Below are 16,797 nucleotides of genomic sequence, written 5' to 3'. Positions count from 1 at the left end.
CCCCCCACATTCCCCTGGCAAATAAACCCTGGTTTTGGTAAAGGCTCTGCTGTCGGAGCGGGCCAGGCAGCCGAACTCTGCGGAACCGAGCACCCACCGCTCCCTGGGGCGGTGCGGGGGTCCCTCTGCCCCCCTACCCCCCACGAGACAATTTTGGGGGGGGGGTGTGGACGCCTTTATTGCTTTCAGTCGAAGAGCGGCTCGTAAGCCTCCATGTGCCGGCGGACGCTCTGCGCAATCTGGACGTCCGTCTTGCTGCGTCCGTAGTAGTCGAGGAAGAGCCCGTCGGGGCCCAGGAGGTAGATGAGGACGGTGTGGTCCACCACGTAGTCGCCGTCCTCGTCCTTGGGGCCGGCGCTGGCGTAGACGCGGTAGGCGCTGCCCGGCCGCCCGCACTTCCTCGGGGCTGCCGGTCAGTCCCAACAACCGGGGATGGAAATCGCGGACGTAACGCGCCACGGCCGCCACGTCGTCGCGCTCCCGGGATCGACGGTGATGAAGAGCGGCTGGACGGGCGGCAACCCCGGCTCCCGCTCCAGCAGCGTCACCGCCCGGCTCAGCTTCTCCAGCTCCTCGGGGCAGATGTCGGGGCAGTGGGTGAAACCGAAATAAAGCAGCACCCACTGCCCGCGGAAATCGCCCTTGCACCGCCGCCCGCCCTGCTTGGTCCAGCAGCTGGAAGTCGCCCTGCCCCAGTGCCAGCGCCCGCAGCTCCGCCCGCCGCCGTGCCCGCTGCCGCTGTGCCTTCTCCTCCCGCAGGTACAGCCAGGCCGCCCCCGCCGCCGGCCCCCACCGCTCCCACCGCCGCTGCCCGCTGCCACAGCGGCAGCCCCCTGCCCCGCGCCGGCCCCGCGCCCTGCCACAGGCAGCGGGACAGGCAGGGAAGCGGGCAGTGGGACGGGCAGGGAAGCGGGCAGCGGGGCAGGCAGCGCACGGGCAACAGAGCCCGGAACATGGCGGGGCTGTGGGGAGGGATGGGGTGGGGAGTGGGGTAGGGGGGGACGGGGTCCCCCATCCTCACCCCTGCCCCTGCTGTCCTCTGACCCCTCGATCTGCCCCTCCCTGCCGCCCTCTGACCCCCAGCCCTGCCCCCAAGGTGCACTTTCACCCCTTGACCTGCCCCTCCCTGACCCCGAGCCCATACCCCCAAGGTGCACTTTGACCCCTTAACCTGCCCCTCTCTGCCCCCCTCTGACCCCCAGCCCTGCCCCCAAGGTGCACTTTCACCCCTTGACCTGCCCCCCTCTGACCCCCAGCCCTGCCCCCAAGGTGCACTTTCACCCCTTGACCTGCCCCCCTCTGACCCCCAGCCCTGCCCCCAAGGTGCACTTTGACCCCTTGACCTGCCCCCCTCTGACCCCCAGCCCATACCCCCAAGGTGCACTTTGACCCCTTAACCTGCCCCTCCCTGCTGCCCTCTGACCGCCAGCCCTGCCCCCAAGGTGCACTTTGACCCTCCAATCCCACCCCTCCTGCCACCCTCTGACCCCAGCCCTACCCCTCCATGCCCTTTGACACCCACATGCCCTGCTGCCCTCTGACCCCCTGATCTTCTTGCTGCCCTTTGACCCCCAACCCCAGCCCTCCTGCTGCCCTCTGACCCCAGCCTTGCCACCTCCATGCCCTTTGACCCCTCGACCTGCCCCTCCCCACCGCCCTCTGACCCCAGCCCTACCCCCTCAGTGCCCTTTGACCCTCCAAACCCACCCCTCCTGCTGCCCTCTGACCCCCCCACTCTTCTTGCCGCCCTTTGACCCCTAACCCCGCCCCTCCCGCTGCCCTCTGACCCCCAGCCCTGCCCAGCCCCCTGCCCTCCCCCCCTCCTCCTGCTGCCCCTTGACTTCCCACCTCTCTCCCACCCGCTGCCCTTTGACCCCACCCTCACCACAGCGACCCCCATGCCCACCGCTGCTCCCCCCTCCCTTCCTCCGCTGACCTTTGCTCTCTGACCCCCGAGCCCCGGCCCGCCCGCTGCGCTCCGCGCCGCCGCGCCCCCGGAAGCGGAAGTAGCAGCGGGGGAAAGGGAGGCGGGGGCTGGTGGGCTGGGGAGGGCGCATGCGCACTGAGCGCACCCCGAGGGCCGCGGCGCCTCTGCGCATGCGCGCCGCCGCGCCTCCCCCAGGGGGCGCCAGAGCGCCGGAAGGGCCCTGAGCGGGCGGAGCAGGAGCAGGGACAGACACAGACACAGGGACAGACACAGGGACAGGCAGCGCAGGCAGCGCGTTTATTGCCCGTCCCCGCGGCTGGGGGCGGCCCCCGGTGCCGGTGCCGGCGGCGGGGGCCCGGGCGGTAGGATGGTCTCGGCCAGGCGCGGCGGGGGGCTGCCGGGGGGTTCCGGCGCCAGGCGCAGCGCGGCCTGCAAGGCCCGGCGGCCCCCCTCGCCCAGGGCCCCGTCGTGGTGCACCCGCAGCCAGGGCTCCCCTGCGGGCAGGGCCGGCCGTGGGTGGAGGGGATCGCGGGGGGCACCCCCGGCCCCCCCCCCTCGCTCCCCCCCCCCCCCCCGGTCCCCGTTACCTTCCCGCAGGCGCTGCCCCACGCTCACTAGCAGCTCGGCGCCCACCCGGGGGTTGATGGGGTCCCCGGCCCGCGTCCGGCCGGAGCCCAGCTCGTGCAGAACGCGGGCCAGCGGCAGCGCGTCCACCCCCTGCACCCAGCCTGGCCCGGGGGGCACGGGCGTGGGCGGGGGGCACGGGGGGGGCCCCAGGCACGGGGGGGGGGGGGTAGGGACCCAGAGGGGCTGGGGAGCCCCAGATACAGGGGATGTGGGGCAGGGGCTGCAGGCAGAGCCTAGGGCATGTGGGGAGCCCCAGATATAGGGGCTGTGGGGCAGGGGGTGTTGGGGGTTGGCGATGTTTGGGGCAGGGGGTATTTGGGGATGGGGGGTGTTTGGACAGGGGATGTTTGGGGAAAGGGGGCTTGGGGGTCAGGGGGTGTTTGGGGCCGGGGTTGTGTTTGGGGCCAGGGGGTGTTTTGGGTCGGGGGGTGTTTTGGGTGGTGGGGGTTTGGGGTGTGGTGGGGGTTTGGGGTTTGGGGGGTGTTTGAGCTCAGGGGGTGTTTGAAGTCAAGGGCGTGTTTTGGGTCGGGGGGTGTTTGGGTCAGGGGGTCTTTGGGGGCAGGGGTGTTTGGGGCAGGGGGTGTTTGGGGTCGGGGTGGGGGGGTTGGGGGTTTGGGGGGTGTTTGGGGTCAGAGGTGTTTGGGGCAGGGGGTGTTTGGGGGTTGGGGGGTGTTTGGGGTTGGGGCATGCCCCCCACTCACCTCCCCCCGGCGCGAGCAGCTCCTCGCGGACACGCGCCTGCCCCAGCAGCTGGCAGCGCTGGGCGGGGGTCCCGGCGCAGAGGCGGCGGGCGGTGGCGGGGGGCACCCCCTGCGCCCCCAGCATGGCCTCGAAGGCGCCCAGGGCCGAGCCGTCGTCCAGCGCCTGCCCCAGCCGCTGCCGGCCCCGCTCCGCCGCCTCGGCCAGGCCGCACTGCCAGAGCAGCAGCCCCCCTGCGGGCCTGGGCTGGGACCCCCGGGGACCCCCGCCCCGGGGAACCCCTGCCCTGGGGGACCCCCCGCCCCTGCTCCCCCCCGGGCCCTGGCGGGGGGTGGCTGTGGGGTGCAGCCCCTGGGGTGCAGAATGGGCCCCGGGGGCGGGCCCGGGGGGCAGGCAGGGGTTTGGGGGGGCCCGGGGGGGCAGTCGGGGGTCAAAGGGCAGGGGGGCGGATAAGGGGACACGGGACCCCGGGGGGGTGCAGGGCGGGGGGGGGGGGTGCGGGGCAGGTGCCCAGGGCCCTGGAGGGGTGCGGGGCTGGGAGGGACCCCTGGGGTGCGGGGGTTTGTGTGGGGGCCACAGGCCATGCCTGCCCCGTGTCCCCCTGTGTCCCCCCCATGTCCTTTCTGTGTCCCCCCCATGTCCTTTCTGTGTCCACATGCCCCCCCGTGTCCATGTGTTGTCCCCGTGTCCCCCCCATGTCCCTATGCCCACCCCATACCCCACCTCCGTGTCCCCTCTGTGTCCTGCCTGTGTCCCTATGCCCACCCTGTGTCCCCCCATGTGTCCCCCGTGTCCCTGTGTCCACCCCATGTCCCCCGTGTCCCCCCCGTGTCCCCATGCCCACCCCGTGTCCCCCCGTGTCCACCCCATGTCCCCACATCCCTCCATGTTCCCCGTGTCCCCATGCCCTCCCCGTGTCCCCCCATCCCCCCCATATCCCCCCTCATGTCCCTGTGTCCATCCCATGTCCCCATGCCCACCCCGTGTCCTCCCTCTGTCCCCCCATGTCCCCCTCATGTCCCTGTGTCCATCCAATGTCCCCATGCCCACCCCGTGTCCTCCCTCTGTGCCCCCATGTCCCCCTCATGTCCCTGTGTCCGTCCCATGTCCCCACATCCCCCCATGTCCCCCCCGTGTCCACATGCCCTCCCCGTGTCCCCCCGTCCCCCCCATATCCCCCTCATGTCCCTGTGTCCATCCCATGTCCCCATGCCCACCCCATTACCCCGTGTCCCCCCCATGTCCCCCTGTGACCCCCTGTCCCCTCTATGTCCTCTCCATGTCCCCCCCATGTCCCCTGTGTCCCCCCGTCTCCCCCATGTCCCCCTCATGTCCCCATGTCCTTCCTGTGTCCCCATGCCCCCCACATGTCCCCCCCGTGTCCCCATGCCTATCCCATGTCCCCCCCGTGTCCCCCTGCCCCCCCCGTGAGTCCCCATGGCCCCCCTGTGTCCCTATGCCCACTCTGTGTCCCCCCCATGTCTCCCCCGTGTCCCCCCTGTGTCCCCCCGTGTTGTCCCTATGTCCCCCCGTGTCCTCCATGTCCCCCTCATGTCCCTGTGCCCTGTGTGTCCCCATGGCCCCCCCAACCCCCCCTGTGTCCCCCCCGCATCCCCCCGCGACTGACCCAGGGCGGTGACCAGCTCCCGCAGGTCGGGGGGCCCGCCCCCCCCCAGGCACTCCAGGGCCTCCAGCACCTCCAGCGAGTTGCCCACGCGGCGGCCCAGCGGCTCGTCCATGCGGCTCAGCACGGCCGCCGTGCGGATGCCCAGCCGCTGGCCCACGGCCACCTGCGCGGGGGGCGACCGAGACGGGGCTGCCGCCGGCCCGTGCCGCCCGGGGGGGTGGGGGGCCGCCCGGGCCGGGGGCTCACCAGGCTCTGGGCCAGCTCCCGCGCGCTCTCCCGCGTGGGGTACAGGGCCGCGCTCCCGAACTTGACATCCAGCACCAGCGCCGACAGCCGCTCCGCCGCCTTCTTGCTCAGGATGGAGGCTGCGGGCGGGGCGGCGGGGCTGCGGCCGTCGCCCCCGCCACCCCCCGTGCCCCCGCCGCCCCCCGTGCCCCCCCGGCCCGCGGCCCCCCGTACCGGTGATGAGCGGCAGGCTGTCGACGGTGGCGGTGACGTCCCGCAGGCCGTACAGCACGCGGTCGGCGGGCGCCAGCTCCTCGCTCTGCCCCACGATGCAGCAGCCCACGCGCTCCAGGATGCTCCGCATCTGCCGGGCCACGCGCGCTGCCTCACCCCTGCGTCCCGCATCCCACCCGCGTCCCGCATCCCGCCGGTGTCGCCCGGCCCATCCTCATCCCACCTCCCACCTGCCTTCCATCAGCATCCCACATCCCATTGGCTTTCCATTGGCATCCCGCACCCCATCAGCATCCTGCATCCCGTCGGCATTCCATCGGCATCCCATCCCTCATCAGCACCCAACGTCCCATCAGAGCCCTGTGTCCCATCGGCATCCCATTGGCATCCCGCATCCCATCGGCATTCCATCAGTATCCCATGCCTCATCAGCACCCAACATCCCATCAGAGCCCTGTGTCCCATCGGCATCCCATTGGCATCCTGCATCCCATCGGCATTCCATCAGTATCCCATGCCTCATCAGCACCCAACATCCCATCAGAGCCCTGTGTCCCATCAGCACCCCACATCCCATCAGCATCCCATTGGCATCCCGCATCCCATCGGCATTCCATCAGTATCCCATGCCTCATCAGCACCCAACATCCCATCAGAGCCCTGTGTCCCATCGGCACCCCACATCCCATCAGCATCCCATCAGCATCCTCCATCCAGTCAGCACCCAATGTCCCATTGGAGCCCTGTGTCCCATCGGCACCCCACATCCCCTCCACATTCCATCGGCATCCCACATCCCATGTCCCATCAGCATCCCACTGGCATCCTCCATCCCATCAGCATCCTCCATCCCATTGGCATCCCACATCCCATCAGCATTCCATCGGCATCCCACACCCCGTCAGCATCCAATGTCCCATCAGAGTCCTGTGTCCCACTGGCCCCCCACATCCCGTTGACACCCCACATCCCGTCAGCATCCCACATCCCATCAGAGCCCTGTGTCCCATTGGCACCCCACATCCCCTCCGCATCCCACTGGCATCCCACATCCCATCGGCATTCCGTCAGCATCCAATGCCCCATCGGCATCCCACATCCCATCAGAGTCCTGTGTCCTGCTGGCCCCCCGCATCCCGTTGACACCCCACATCCCATCGGCATCCTCCATCCCATTGGCATCCCACATCCCGTTGGCCTCTCATGTCCCACTGGCATCCCACATCCCATTGGTATTCCATCAACATCCCACACCCCATCAGCACCCAACGTCCCATCAGAGTCCTGTGTCCCACCGGCCCCCCACATCCCCTCGGCCCCCCACATCCCGTCAGCATCCCACATCCCCATTGGAGTCCTGTGTCCCATCGGCGCCCCACATCCCCTCCGCATCCCACTGGCATCCCGCATCCCATCGGCATTCCATCGGCATCCCATGCCCCATCAGCACCCAATGTCCCATCAGAGTCCTGTGTCCCGCCGGCCCCCCCACATCCCCTCGGCCCCCCCATCCCACGCCCGCTCCCCTCCAGCCGCGCGCCGTGGGGCGCCGGCCGCGTGCCCGCCCCTCACCTGCCTCGGGGCTCTGGGTGACGCGGAAGCCGGGGATGGCCTCCAGCTTGTCCAGTGTGCCGCCGGTGTGGCCCAGGCCCCGGCCGCTGATCATGGGCACCTGCGGGCGCGGGTGGGTGGGTGCGGGCAGAGAGGGGGGGCGCGGGGACCCCCCGCCCGTCCCCCGCCCGCCCCCGCGCTCACCTTGCAGCCGCAGGCGGCCAGGGCGGGGGCCAGCGCCAGGCTGACCTTGTCCCCCACGCCGCCCGTCGAGTGCTTGTCCACCAGCACCCCCCCGCCAGCCGGGCGGCCAGGCCAGCGCCCGGCCCCGAGGCCGCCATGGCCCGCGTCAGCGCCAGCGTCTCCGCCGCGTCCATGCCCCGCAGCCGGATGGCCATCAGCATGGCGCCTGGGGGGCACGGGGGTGGGCGGGGCGGCCCCTCCGCGGGACCCCCCACCCCGGGGCCCTGAGCCCCCGGCTCCTGCGCCCCCGTTCTGTCCCAGCCCGAGGGTCTCGCTCCGCCGGCCGTGACCCCCTGCCGCCCACCTGCTGCCGGGGACCCCCCACCCCGTCATGGCCACGGCCCGCCGCAACAGCCCGCACCGGGGTCCCTGTGCCACGGCCCCTGGCCCTGGCTGCGTGCCGGCCCTGCCGCCTCCGTGATCCCCGCCACGGCCCCGTGCCCCCCGCCGCGTCCCCTGCCGTGACCCCCCCGCCGCGTCCCCCATCTGCCCCGTCCCCTCGATGCGTCCCCGGGGGCCGTGCCCCCCCGCCCCCGCCGTGCGCCCACCGATCTGGGCCTGCTGCGCGGTGCCCTCCGTCACGCCGCGCACGAAGCACCCGATCTCCTCCTCGTCCAGCCGCTCGCCGTCCCGCTTCTTGTGGATGAGGGCCAGGAAGGAAGCCTGGGCAGCCATCGCCGATCCCGCACGGCCGGCACCCGCGGCTCCTGCGCGGCCTGGCCCCGTGCCCGCGGCGAGGCGGCGTCTCCGGCGCTGGACTCTGGCCCTGGGGCAGCGAGCGAGGGTCGGGCTGGGTGCGGAGAGGCCGCAGCGGGTGGGTGGCAGGGATGGGTGCTCCCGGACCCTCCCTGTGCCCCACGGGACAGCCCCGGGCGATGCCCCGGGGCCCTGCACGGCTCTTGGCGTGCCCCGCCCACAGCACCCATGGCTCCCGCGGCACCCACGTCACCTGCAGCACCCGCAGCAGCCGTGGCACCTGTGGTACGTGCGGCACCCACGGTACGCGCAGCTCCCCGCAGCGCCCACGTCACCTGCAGCACCCCCGCAGCAGCCGTGGCACCTGTGGTACGTGCGGCACCCACGGTACGCGCAGCTCCCGCAGCGCCCACGTCACCTGCAGCACCCGCAGCAGCCATGGCACCCACGACACCCACGGCAGCCATGGCATGCATGTTACCTGCAGCACCCATGGTACGTGCAGCACCCACAGCTCCCATGGCACCCACAGCTGCCATGGCACCCATGGTATGTGCAGTACACACAGTATGTGCAGCACCCACAGCAGCCATGGCACCCATGGTATGTGCAGCACCCACAGTACGTGCAGCATCCGCAGCTCCCATGGCACCCATGGTACGTGCAGCACCCACAGCTCCCATGGCATCCACAGCACCCGTGGCAGCCATGGTACGTGCAGTACACACAGTATGTGCAGCACCCACAGCAGCCATGGCACCCATGGCACCCATGTTACCTGCAGCACCCACGGCACTCACAGCTCCACCCACGGCAGCCATGGCACCAGTGTTACCTGCAGCACCCCGCAGCTCCACCCACAGCTCCATGGCACCCATGGTACGTGCGGCACCCGTGGTACGTGCAGCACCTATGGCTCCCACAGCTCCACCCACAGCTCCCATGGCACCCACAGCAGCCATGGCACCCATGGTATGTGCAGCACCCACAGTACATGGAGCACCTGCAGCTCCCATGGCACCCATGGTACGTGCAGCACCACAGCAGCCACAGCTCCCATGGCACCCCGCGGTATGTGCAGTATCCGTGGTATGTGCAGCACCCACAGCACCCGCAGCTCCCATGGCACCCATGGTATGTGTAGCACCCACGGTACGTGCAGCACCCACAGCTCCCATGGCACCCGCAGCTCCCGTGGCACCCACAGTACGTGCAGCACCCCACAGCACCCATGGCACCCATGGTACGTGCAGTACCCACAGCTCCCATGGCACCCATGGTATGTGCAGCACCCATGGTATGTGCAGCACCCATGGCACCCACAGCAGCCGTGGCACCCATGGTATGTGCAGTACCCGTGGTATGTGCAGCACCCACAGCACCCATGGCACCCGCAGCTCCCATGGCACCCATGGTACGTGCAGCACCCACAGCTCCCATGGCACCCACAGCAGCCATGGCACCAACAGTATGTGCAGTACCCATGGCACCCACGGTATGTGCAGCACCTACAGTACGTGCAGCACCTGCAGCTCCCATGGCACCCATGGTACATGCAGCACCCACAGTACGTGCAGCACCCACGGTACATGCAGCACCCACAGTACGTGCAGCACCCACAGCTTCCATGGCACCCACGGTACGTGCAGCACCCATGGCATGTGCAGCACCCACGGCACCTTATTCATACGCCGAATGCAGCCCCCACCCGTCTCACGCAGTCACCAGCCTGTCCTCGCACGCCCGTCTCCACGGGCGAGCAGTTTTCTCGCAGCCTTTAGAGCCACAGCGCGCTGCGCGGGGGGTTCTCGCTTCACTCCTCGGCGGGGTCGGTGCTCGCGGCCCCCCCCCGCCCGAATTCCCTCTCGCCCCGCGTGCCCCGCTCCGTGCGTGCCCGCCCGTTTCTGCCACCCCCATCGCTGGCGCGCAGCGAGCAGCCGCTCGGCCACCTCCCTCCCTCCCTCCCCGCATTTCTCAGCGCAGCCAAACGCGCGCTGCTCGGCCGCCGCGCGAGGACCGTGCTGCCCGCGTGCGACACGCTCGGCCGCTTCAAGGCGACGCGGGCAAGGCCGAGCGCCCCCTCCTAGCCCCAAAGGGCAACTGAGGCAGCGGTCATCGCCCACCCAGGACAGGGCCTGGCAGCCCTGGTCGCCGCCCGCCCGAAAGCGGCCGCCGGAAGGGATGCGGCGACCCAGACGGAGCTCGCGCACAAGCACGCGGCCACCCCGGTTGCCAGCTGCGGGGAGCGCCTGCGCCCATCGCCCGTGCCGGAGGGCAGCGCAGACGGCAAACGCCCTCGGCGTGACCGGGAAGGTCCCCAGGAGCCCCCAGGGCCGCGCGGGAGCCCCTTGGCCGGCGGACGGGAGCGGGGCTGCGGAAACCCCCTGCTGCGGGGAGGGACGGGGCGGGGCGGGATGGATGGGACGGGATGGGATGGGATGGGACGGGACGGGACAGGATGGGATGGGATGGGATGGGACAGGATGGGATGGGATGGGACAGGATGGGATGGGATGGGATGGGACAGGGTGGGATGGACGGGACAGGATGGGGTGGGGTGGGGTGGGATGGGATGGGACAGGATGGGACAGGATGGGATGGGATGGGATGGGACAGGGTGGGATGGACGGGACAGGATGGGGTGGGATGGATGGGACAGGATGGGATGGACAGGATGGGAAGGCACAGACGGGACAGGATGGGATGGCATGGATGGGATGGGACAGAACACAATGGGATGGGATGGGATGGGACAGGATGGGATGGGATGCAATGCAACAGGACAGACAGGATGCAACACAATGGGACAGGATGGACGGGATGGAAGGGATGGGATGGGATGCAACGCAACGGGACAGGATGGGACACAATGGGATGGACGGGATGGGCTGGGATGCAATGCAAGGGATGGGATGCAACGCAATGGGATGGGACAGGATGGGACGCAGTGGGACAGACAGGATGGGCTGGGATGCAACGCAACGGGACGGGATGCAACGCAATGGGACAGGACAGGATGGGGTGGGATGTGACACAACAGGATGGGATGCGACGCAATGTGATGGGACAGGATGGGACGGGATGGGCTAGGATGCAACGCAACGGGACAGGATGGAAGGGATGGGATGGGATGCAATGCAACAGGATGGGACGGGACAGGATGGGACACAATGGGACAGGACAGGATGGGACGGGATGAGATGGGATGCGACGCAATGGGTCGGGATGCAACGCAATGTGATGGGACAGGATGGGATGGGACGGGATGTGACGCAATGGGATGGACGGGATGAGATGGGATGCGACGCAACGGGTTGGGATGCGACGCAATGTGATGGGACAGGATGGGACGGGATGGGATGGGACCAGATGGGATGGGATGGGATGTGACGCAATGGGATGGACGGGATGAGATGGGATGCGACGCAACGGGTTGGGATGCGACGCAACGAGTTGGGATGCGACGCAATGTGATGGGACAGGATGGGACGGGATGGGATGGGACCAGATGGGATGGGACGGGATGTGATGCAATGGGATGGATGGGATGAGATGGGATGCGACACAATGGGTCGGGATGCGACGCAATGGGACAGGACAGGATGGGATGGGATGGGATGGGATGCGACGCAATGGGTCGGGATGCGATGCAATGTGATGGGACAGGATGGGATGGGACCAGATGGGATGGGATGGGATGGGACCAGATGGGATGGATGGGATGAAATGGGATGCGACGCAATGGGTCGGGATGCGACGCAATGTGACAGGACAGGGTGGGATGGGACAGGATGGGACGGGATGTGACGCAATGGGATGGACGGGATGGGCTGGGATGCAATGTAACAGGATGGGATGGAAGGGACGGGATGGGATGCAATGCAATGGGATGGGACAGGATGGGACGGGATGGGATGGGATGGGATGCGATGCAACAGGACAGGATGGGACGGGTTGGGATGGAATGCGATGCAACGGGACGGGACGGTACAGGATGGGACGCAATGGGATGGACAGGATGGGCTGGGACGCATCGCACTGTGACGGGACAGGATGGGACGGGATGGGATGGGATGCGATGCAATGGGATGGGACAGGATGGGATGGATGCGACGCAATGGGCCGGGATGTGTCGCAGTGTGACAGGACAGGATGGGACGGGACAGGATGCGACGCAATGGGCCGGGATGGGCGGGCCGGGATGGCATGCGATACAGTGGGACACGCCGGGATGGCATGGCCGGCCAGAAAGTGTCACCCGGCTGCGCTGGGCGGGTGGCGGGGCTGGGGCTGGGGCAGGGGGAGGGCTGGCAGCCGGGTGGGCAGCGCGTCCTCCATCCCTGGCACGCGCCGTGCGGCCGTGGGGCCGTGGGGCCGTGGGGCCGTGGGGCTGGAGCTCAGCCCTGCTCCCCGCTCCGCGGCCTCGCCGGGGTCTTCTCCAGGACACGGCACAGGCTGGGGAAGGGCAGCTGGCAGGGGGCCGGCGCTCCCTGACCCCCCCAGGACGGCCGCGGCGTCCCGGTGATGCCGCCCAACCCGGGCCAGGCGCCGCGGCGGGACGCGAGGAGAGCGGGAGAGCGGCTCTGGCTGAAGGCATCAGTATTTTGGCATCAGTCACCGCCGTCCCCCGCGGCCCCGCGCCCGCCCTAGTCGGGCACGTCCACGATGAGGGGGGCCAGGTAGTCCGAGTGCCGGATCCCGAACGTCACCCCCTGCCGCCGGCCCTGCTGGGCGGGAGAGACGGCGGCGGTGAGAGCCGGGGGTCCGGTGGCTGGGACCCCCCCGCTGCCGGCACCGCTGCCCGCGCCGGCGGGGACCCCCGAGGTGCCCTCACCTGCTGGGGGCTGTAGGCGCCGGGGCCGGGTTTGGCGGTGGCGTCGCCGGGCAGGGCGTTGCGCGCCAGCATGCTGTACCGCGGCGCACGGCGCTTGTAGACGTCGGCGTCCACCACGCGGTAGTTGCAGGGCCCCGGCGTCTGCGGGCGAGGGGGCGGTGACGTGACCCCCCCGTACCCCAGCACCCCGGTACCCCAATACCCAGCCTGTGCCCCCCAGCACCCCAATATCCCAGCCCATGCCCCCCGGCACCCCTGTACCCCAACCGATGCCCCCCAGCATGCCAACCTGTGCCCCCCAGCACCCCAGTACCCCAACCCATGGCCCCCGGCACCCCAACCCGTGCCCCCCAGCACACTGGTACCCCAGCCCCGTGCCCCCCAGCACCCTGGCACCCCAACCCATGCCCCCTGGCACCCCAGCCTGTGCCCCCCTGTACCCCAGTACTCAGCCCATGCCCCCCAGCACCCCGGTACCCAGCCTGTGCCCCCTGGCACCCCAGTACCCCAACCCATGCCCCCCAGCACGCCAACCCGTGCCCCCCAGCACCCCGGTACCCCAACCCGTGCCCCCTGGTACCCCAATACCCCAGCCCGTGCCCCCCAGCACCCCTGTACCCCAACCCATGCCCCCCGGCACCCCAGCCTGTGCCCCCCTGTACCCCAGTACCCAGCCCGTGCCCCCCAGCACCCCGGTACCCCAACCCATGCCCCCCAGCACCCCAACCCCTGCCCCCCAGCACGCCACTACCCCAGCCTGTGCCCCCCCAGCACCCCAACCCGTGCCCCCCCAGCACCCTGGCACCCCAACCCGTGCCCCCCGGCACCCCAGCCTGTGCCCCCTGTACCCCAGTACTCAGCCCGTGCCCCCCAGCTTCCCCGTACCCCAACCCATGCCCCCCCCAGCACCCCGGTACCCCAGCCCATGCCCCCTGGACCCCAGACTGTGCTCCCCAGCACCCTGGCACCCCAACCTGTGCCCCCCAGCACCCTGGGCCGTGCCCCCCCAGCACCCTGGAACCCCAGCCCGTGCCCCCAGCCCACCCCAGCCCGTGCCCCCAGCCCCTGCCCCCCCAACACCCTGCACCCCAACCCGTGCCCTCTGCACCCCAGCACATGCCCCCCTGCACCCCAGCCTGTGCTCCCCGGCACCCCAATACCCCAGACTGTGCTCCCCAGCATCCCGGCACCCCAAACCGTGCCCCCCAGTACCGCAGCCCGTGCCCCCCACCACCCCAATACCCCAGCCCGTGCCCCCCCGTGCTCCCCACACCCCCACACCCCACCCCACTCCCCCCGCACCCCACCTTGCCCAGGTCCTGGTAGAAGGCCCCCACGTTGCTGCGCCCCGGGATGGAGAAGTTGGGGGCCGAGCTCTTGCCCACCACGCGCGGCCCCCAGCATGGGGGGCAGCCGGTAGGCAGCGGGGCCTGGGGGAGGGGGGCTCAGCCGGGGGGCGCGGGGGGCTCAGATTGGGGATGGTGGGGGGTCCCAGCCTGGGATGTTGGGGGTCCCAGCCCAGGGATGTGGGGGTCCCAGGTGGTGGGGGGGTCCCAGCCCGCGGACGATGGGGGGTCCCAGGTGGGTGGGGGTCCCATCCCAGGATGTTGGGGTCCCAGCCTGGGATGTTGGGGGTCCCAGCCCAGGGATGTGGGGGTCCCAGGTGGGTGGGGGTCCCATCCCAGGATGTTGGGGTCCCAGCCCGGGATGATGGGGGGTGCCAGGTGGGTGGGGGTCCCATCCCAGGATGTGGGGGTCTCAGCCTGGGATGTTGGGGGTCCCAGCCCAGGGATGTGGGGGTCCCAGGTGGGTGGGGGTCCCATCCCAGGATGTTGGGGTCCCAGCCCGGGATGATGGGGGTCCCACGTGGGTGGGGGGGGTCCCAGCCCAGGGATGTGGGTTCCCCAGCCTGGGGATGAGGGGGTCCTAGACCCAAGATGTGGGGGGCCCATCCCAGGATGATGGGGGTCCCAGCCCAGGGATGTGGGGGTCCCAGGTGGGTGGGTGCCCTAGCACGGGGATGATGGGGGTCCCAGACCCAAGATGTGGGGGTCCCATCCCAGGATGATGGGGGTCCCAGCCCAGGGATGATGGGGGTGCCAGGTGGGGTGGGGGTCCCATCCCAGGATGTAGGGGTCCCAGCCTGGGGATGATGGGGGTCCCAGACCAGGATGTTGGGGGTCCCAGCCCGGGACGATGGGGGTCCCAGGTGGGTGGGGGTCCCATCCCAAGATGTGGGTTCCCCATCCCAGGATGTGGGTTCCCTAGCCGGGATGTGGGGGTCCCCAGCCCAGGGATGATGGGGGTCCCAGGTGGGTGGGGGTCCCATCCCAAGATGTGGGTGCCCCCAGCCCGGGACGATGGGGGGGCCCATCCGGCCCCCGGCCCCTACCCGGCGTCTGGGCCCCGCTGCGCTGGGCGATGCGGGAGCGGAGGGTGCAGGCGGGCGCCGAGGGCAAGGCCACCCTGCCCGCCCTCTCCGGGCAGTAGCAGCCTGGGGGGGGAGCGGGGGGTCCTGGGTCATAGGCACGGCTTTGGGGGGGGGTCCCCGGCCCTGCCAACCCCCCGGCTCCCCCCCTCACCTGGCCCCGGGGTGTGGACGGGCGGCAGGTCGCGGGGGGCGGCCGTAGATGGAGAAGGCGGGGGTCCCGTCCTTGCCCTTGGCGGTGGTGCCGGGGGGCAGCAGGTACACGGGGCCCGGGGAGCGCTCCTCCCCGCCGCCCCCCGAAACGCACCCCGAAGCTGTAGGCAGGGGCGCGGCCGCGGGAGGGGTCGTGCAGCCGGTAACCTGCGCGGGCAAGGGGCTCGGTGGGCGGCAGGACCCCCCCCATCCCCCCGGCCCCCTGCTCCCCGGTGACCCCCCCGGCACCACGGTCGGTCCCCCCGGGACCCCCAACTCACCGACGTTGGTGGGGAGCCCGTATTTGGGGCCGGGGCTGCCGTAGAGAGCGGCGATGGGGCCCCGGGGGCGGTGGGGCCTCCAGTTGCCCACCCAAACGTTGGCTGACATGGCGAGCCCTGCCGGCAGCGAGTGAGGGTCCTCAGCCCCCAAAGCACCCCCCTGCCCGGCCCCGCCGCCCTCCGGTGCCACTCGGGGGGTCCCCCTCGGAGAGGGCCGTGGGTCCGCAGCCCCAGCGCCAGCGGCCGTCGGCGGGCGAGCAGCCGGCAACGTGGCGGCAGCGGCAGCGGCGGCACCGGCGTCACAATGGCCGGGGGCTCCGGAGCTCCGCACCCCCCCCGGCACCCCCCCACCCCAGCACCCCGGGACCTCAGCCCCGACAGCCCCGGGGGACAAACCCCGGCACCCCAGGGGTGCAGGCCCAGCCCCCCACGGCTGCAGCCCCCCCCCAGCACCCCATGGATGCAGCCCCTGGGACCCCACAGCTGCAGCCCCCCAGCCCCCCATAGCTGCAGCCCCCCCCCAGCACCCCACGGCTGCAGCCCCTGGGACCCCACAGCTGCAGCCCCCCAGACCCCCATAGCTGCAGCCCCCCCCCAGCACCCCATGGATGCAGCCCCTGGGACCCCATAGCTGCAGCCCCCCATAGCTGCAGCCCCCCCCCAGCACCCCATGGATGCAGCCCCTGGGACCCCACAGCTGCAGCCCCCCCAGACCCCCCATAGCTGCAGCCCCCCCAAGCTCCCCACGGCTGCAGCCCCCCCAGCCCCCCACAGCTGCAGCCCCCCCAGCCCCCCATGGCTGCAGCCCCCCAGCACCCCGTGGATACAGCCCCCAGCCCCCCCACAGCTGCAGCCCCCCCCCAGCACCCCATGGATGCAGCCCCTGGGACCCCACAGCTGCAGCCCCCCAGCCCCCATGGCTGCAGCCCCCCCCAGCCCCCCATGGCTGCAGCCCCAGCACCCCATGGTTGTAGCCCCCCCCCCCAGCCCCCCATGGCTGCAGCCCCAGCACCCCATGGTTGTAGCCCCCCCCCCAGCCCCCCATGGCTGCAGCCCCCTTACCCTGCGCGTGCCGAGCTGTGCCCCGGCTCTCCCGCCCCCGTTACTATGGCAACCGCAAACAAACTGCGGGGGGGGACAGGGGGAGACAGGGGACAGGGGGGACAGGGGACAGGGGGACATGGGGACAGGGGACAGGGGGACAGGGGGGACAGGGGGACAGGGGGACACGGG

The 16,797-nt window shown here is 70.9% G+C and overlaps 3 protein-coding genes across 3 annotated transcripts; all 3 read right to left on the bottom strand.

Annotated features, from left to right (window-relative positions):
• Positions 1-174: 174 nt before the first annotated feature.
• SCO2 (synthesis of cytochrome C oxidase 2) lies at positions 175-2,099 on the bottom strand. The gene is given in 6 exon segments (XM_075726213.1): positions 175-377; positions 379-480; positions 483-650; positions 652-814; positions 1,937-2,037; positions 2,040-2,099. Coding segments are annotated over 6 exon segments (786 nt in total). The 3' UTR covers positions 175-185.
• Positions 2,100-2,224: 125 nt separating this feature from the next.
• Positions 2,225-7,808, bottom strand: TYMP (thymidine phosphorylase). The gene is given in 11 exon segments (XM_075726139.1): positions 2,225-2,421; positions 2,515-2,655; positions 3,256-3,486; positions 4,881-5,043; positions 5,127-5,245; positions 5,340-5,486; positions 6,912-7,011; positions 7,095-7,184; positions 7,186-7,218; positions 7,220-7,299; positions 7,682-7,808. Coding segments are annotated over 11 exon segments (1,428 nt in total).
• A 4,667-nt stretch (positions 7,809-12,475) lies between these two features.
• Positions 12,476-15,673, bottom strand: CIMAP1B (ciliary microtubule associated protein 1B). Its single transcript, XM_075725522.1, is given in 9 exon segments — positions 12,476-12,553; positions 12,664-12,804; positions 13,971-14,060; positions 14,062-14,093; positions 15,056-15,157; positions 15,246-15,282; positions 15,284-15,376; positions 15,378-15,451; positions 15,565-15,673. Coding segments are annotated over 9 exon segments (756 nt in total).
• Between the last annotated feature and the right edge of the window lie 1,124 nt (positions 15,674-16,797).

The sequence above is a fragment of the Pelecanus crispus genome, chromosome 1 (genome assembly GCF_030463565.1).
Source record: "Pelecanus crispus isolate bPelCri1 chromosome 1, bPelCri1.pri, whole genome shotgun sequence".
Taxonomy (NCBI): Eukaryota; Metazoa; Chordata; class Aves; order Pelecaniformes; family Pelecanidae; genus Pelecanus; species Pelecanus crispus.
Note: the sequence above shows the minus strand (reverse complement) of the source record. Positions and strands in the feature narration are given on the sequence as shown.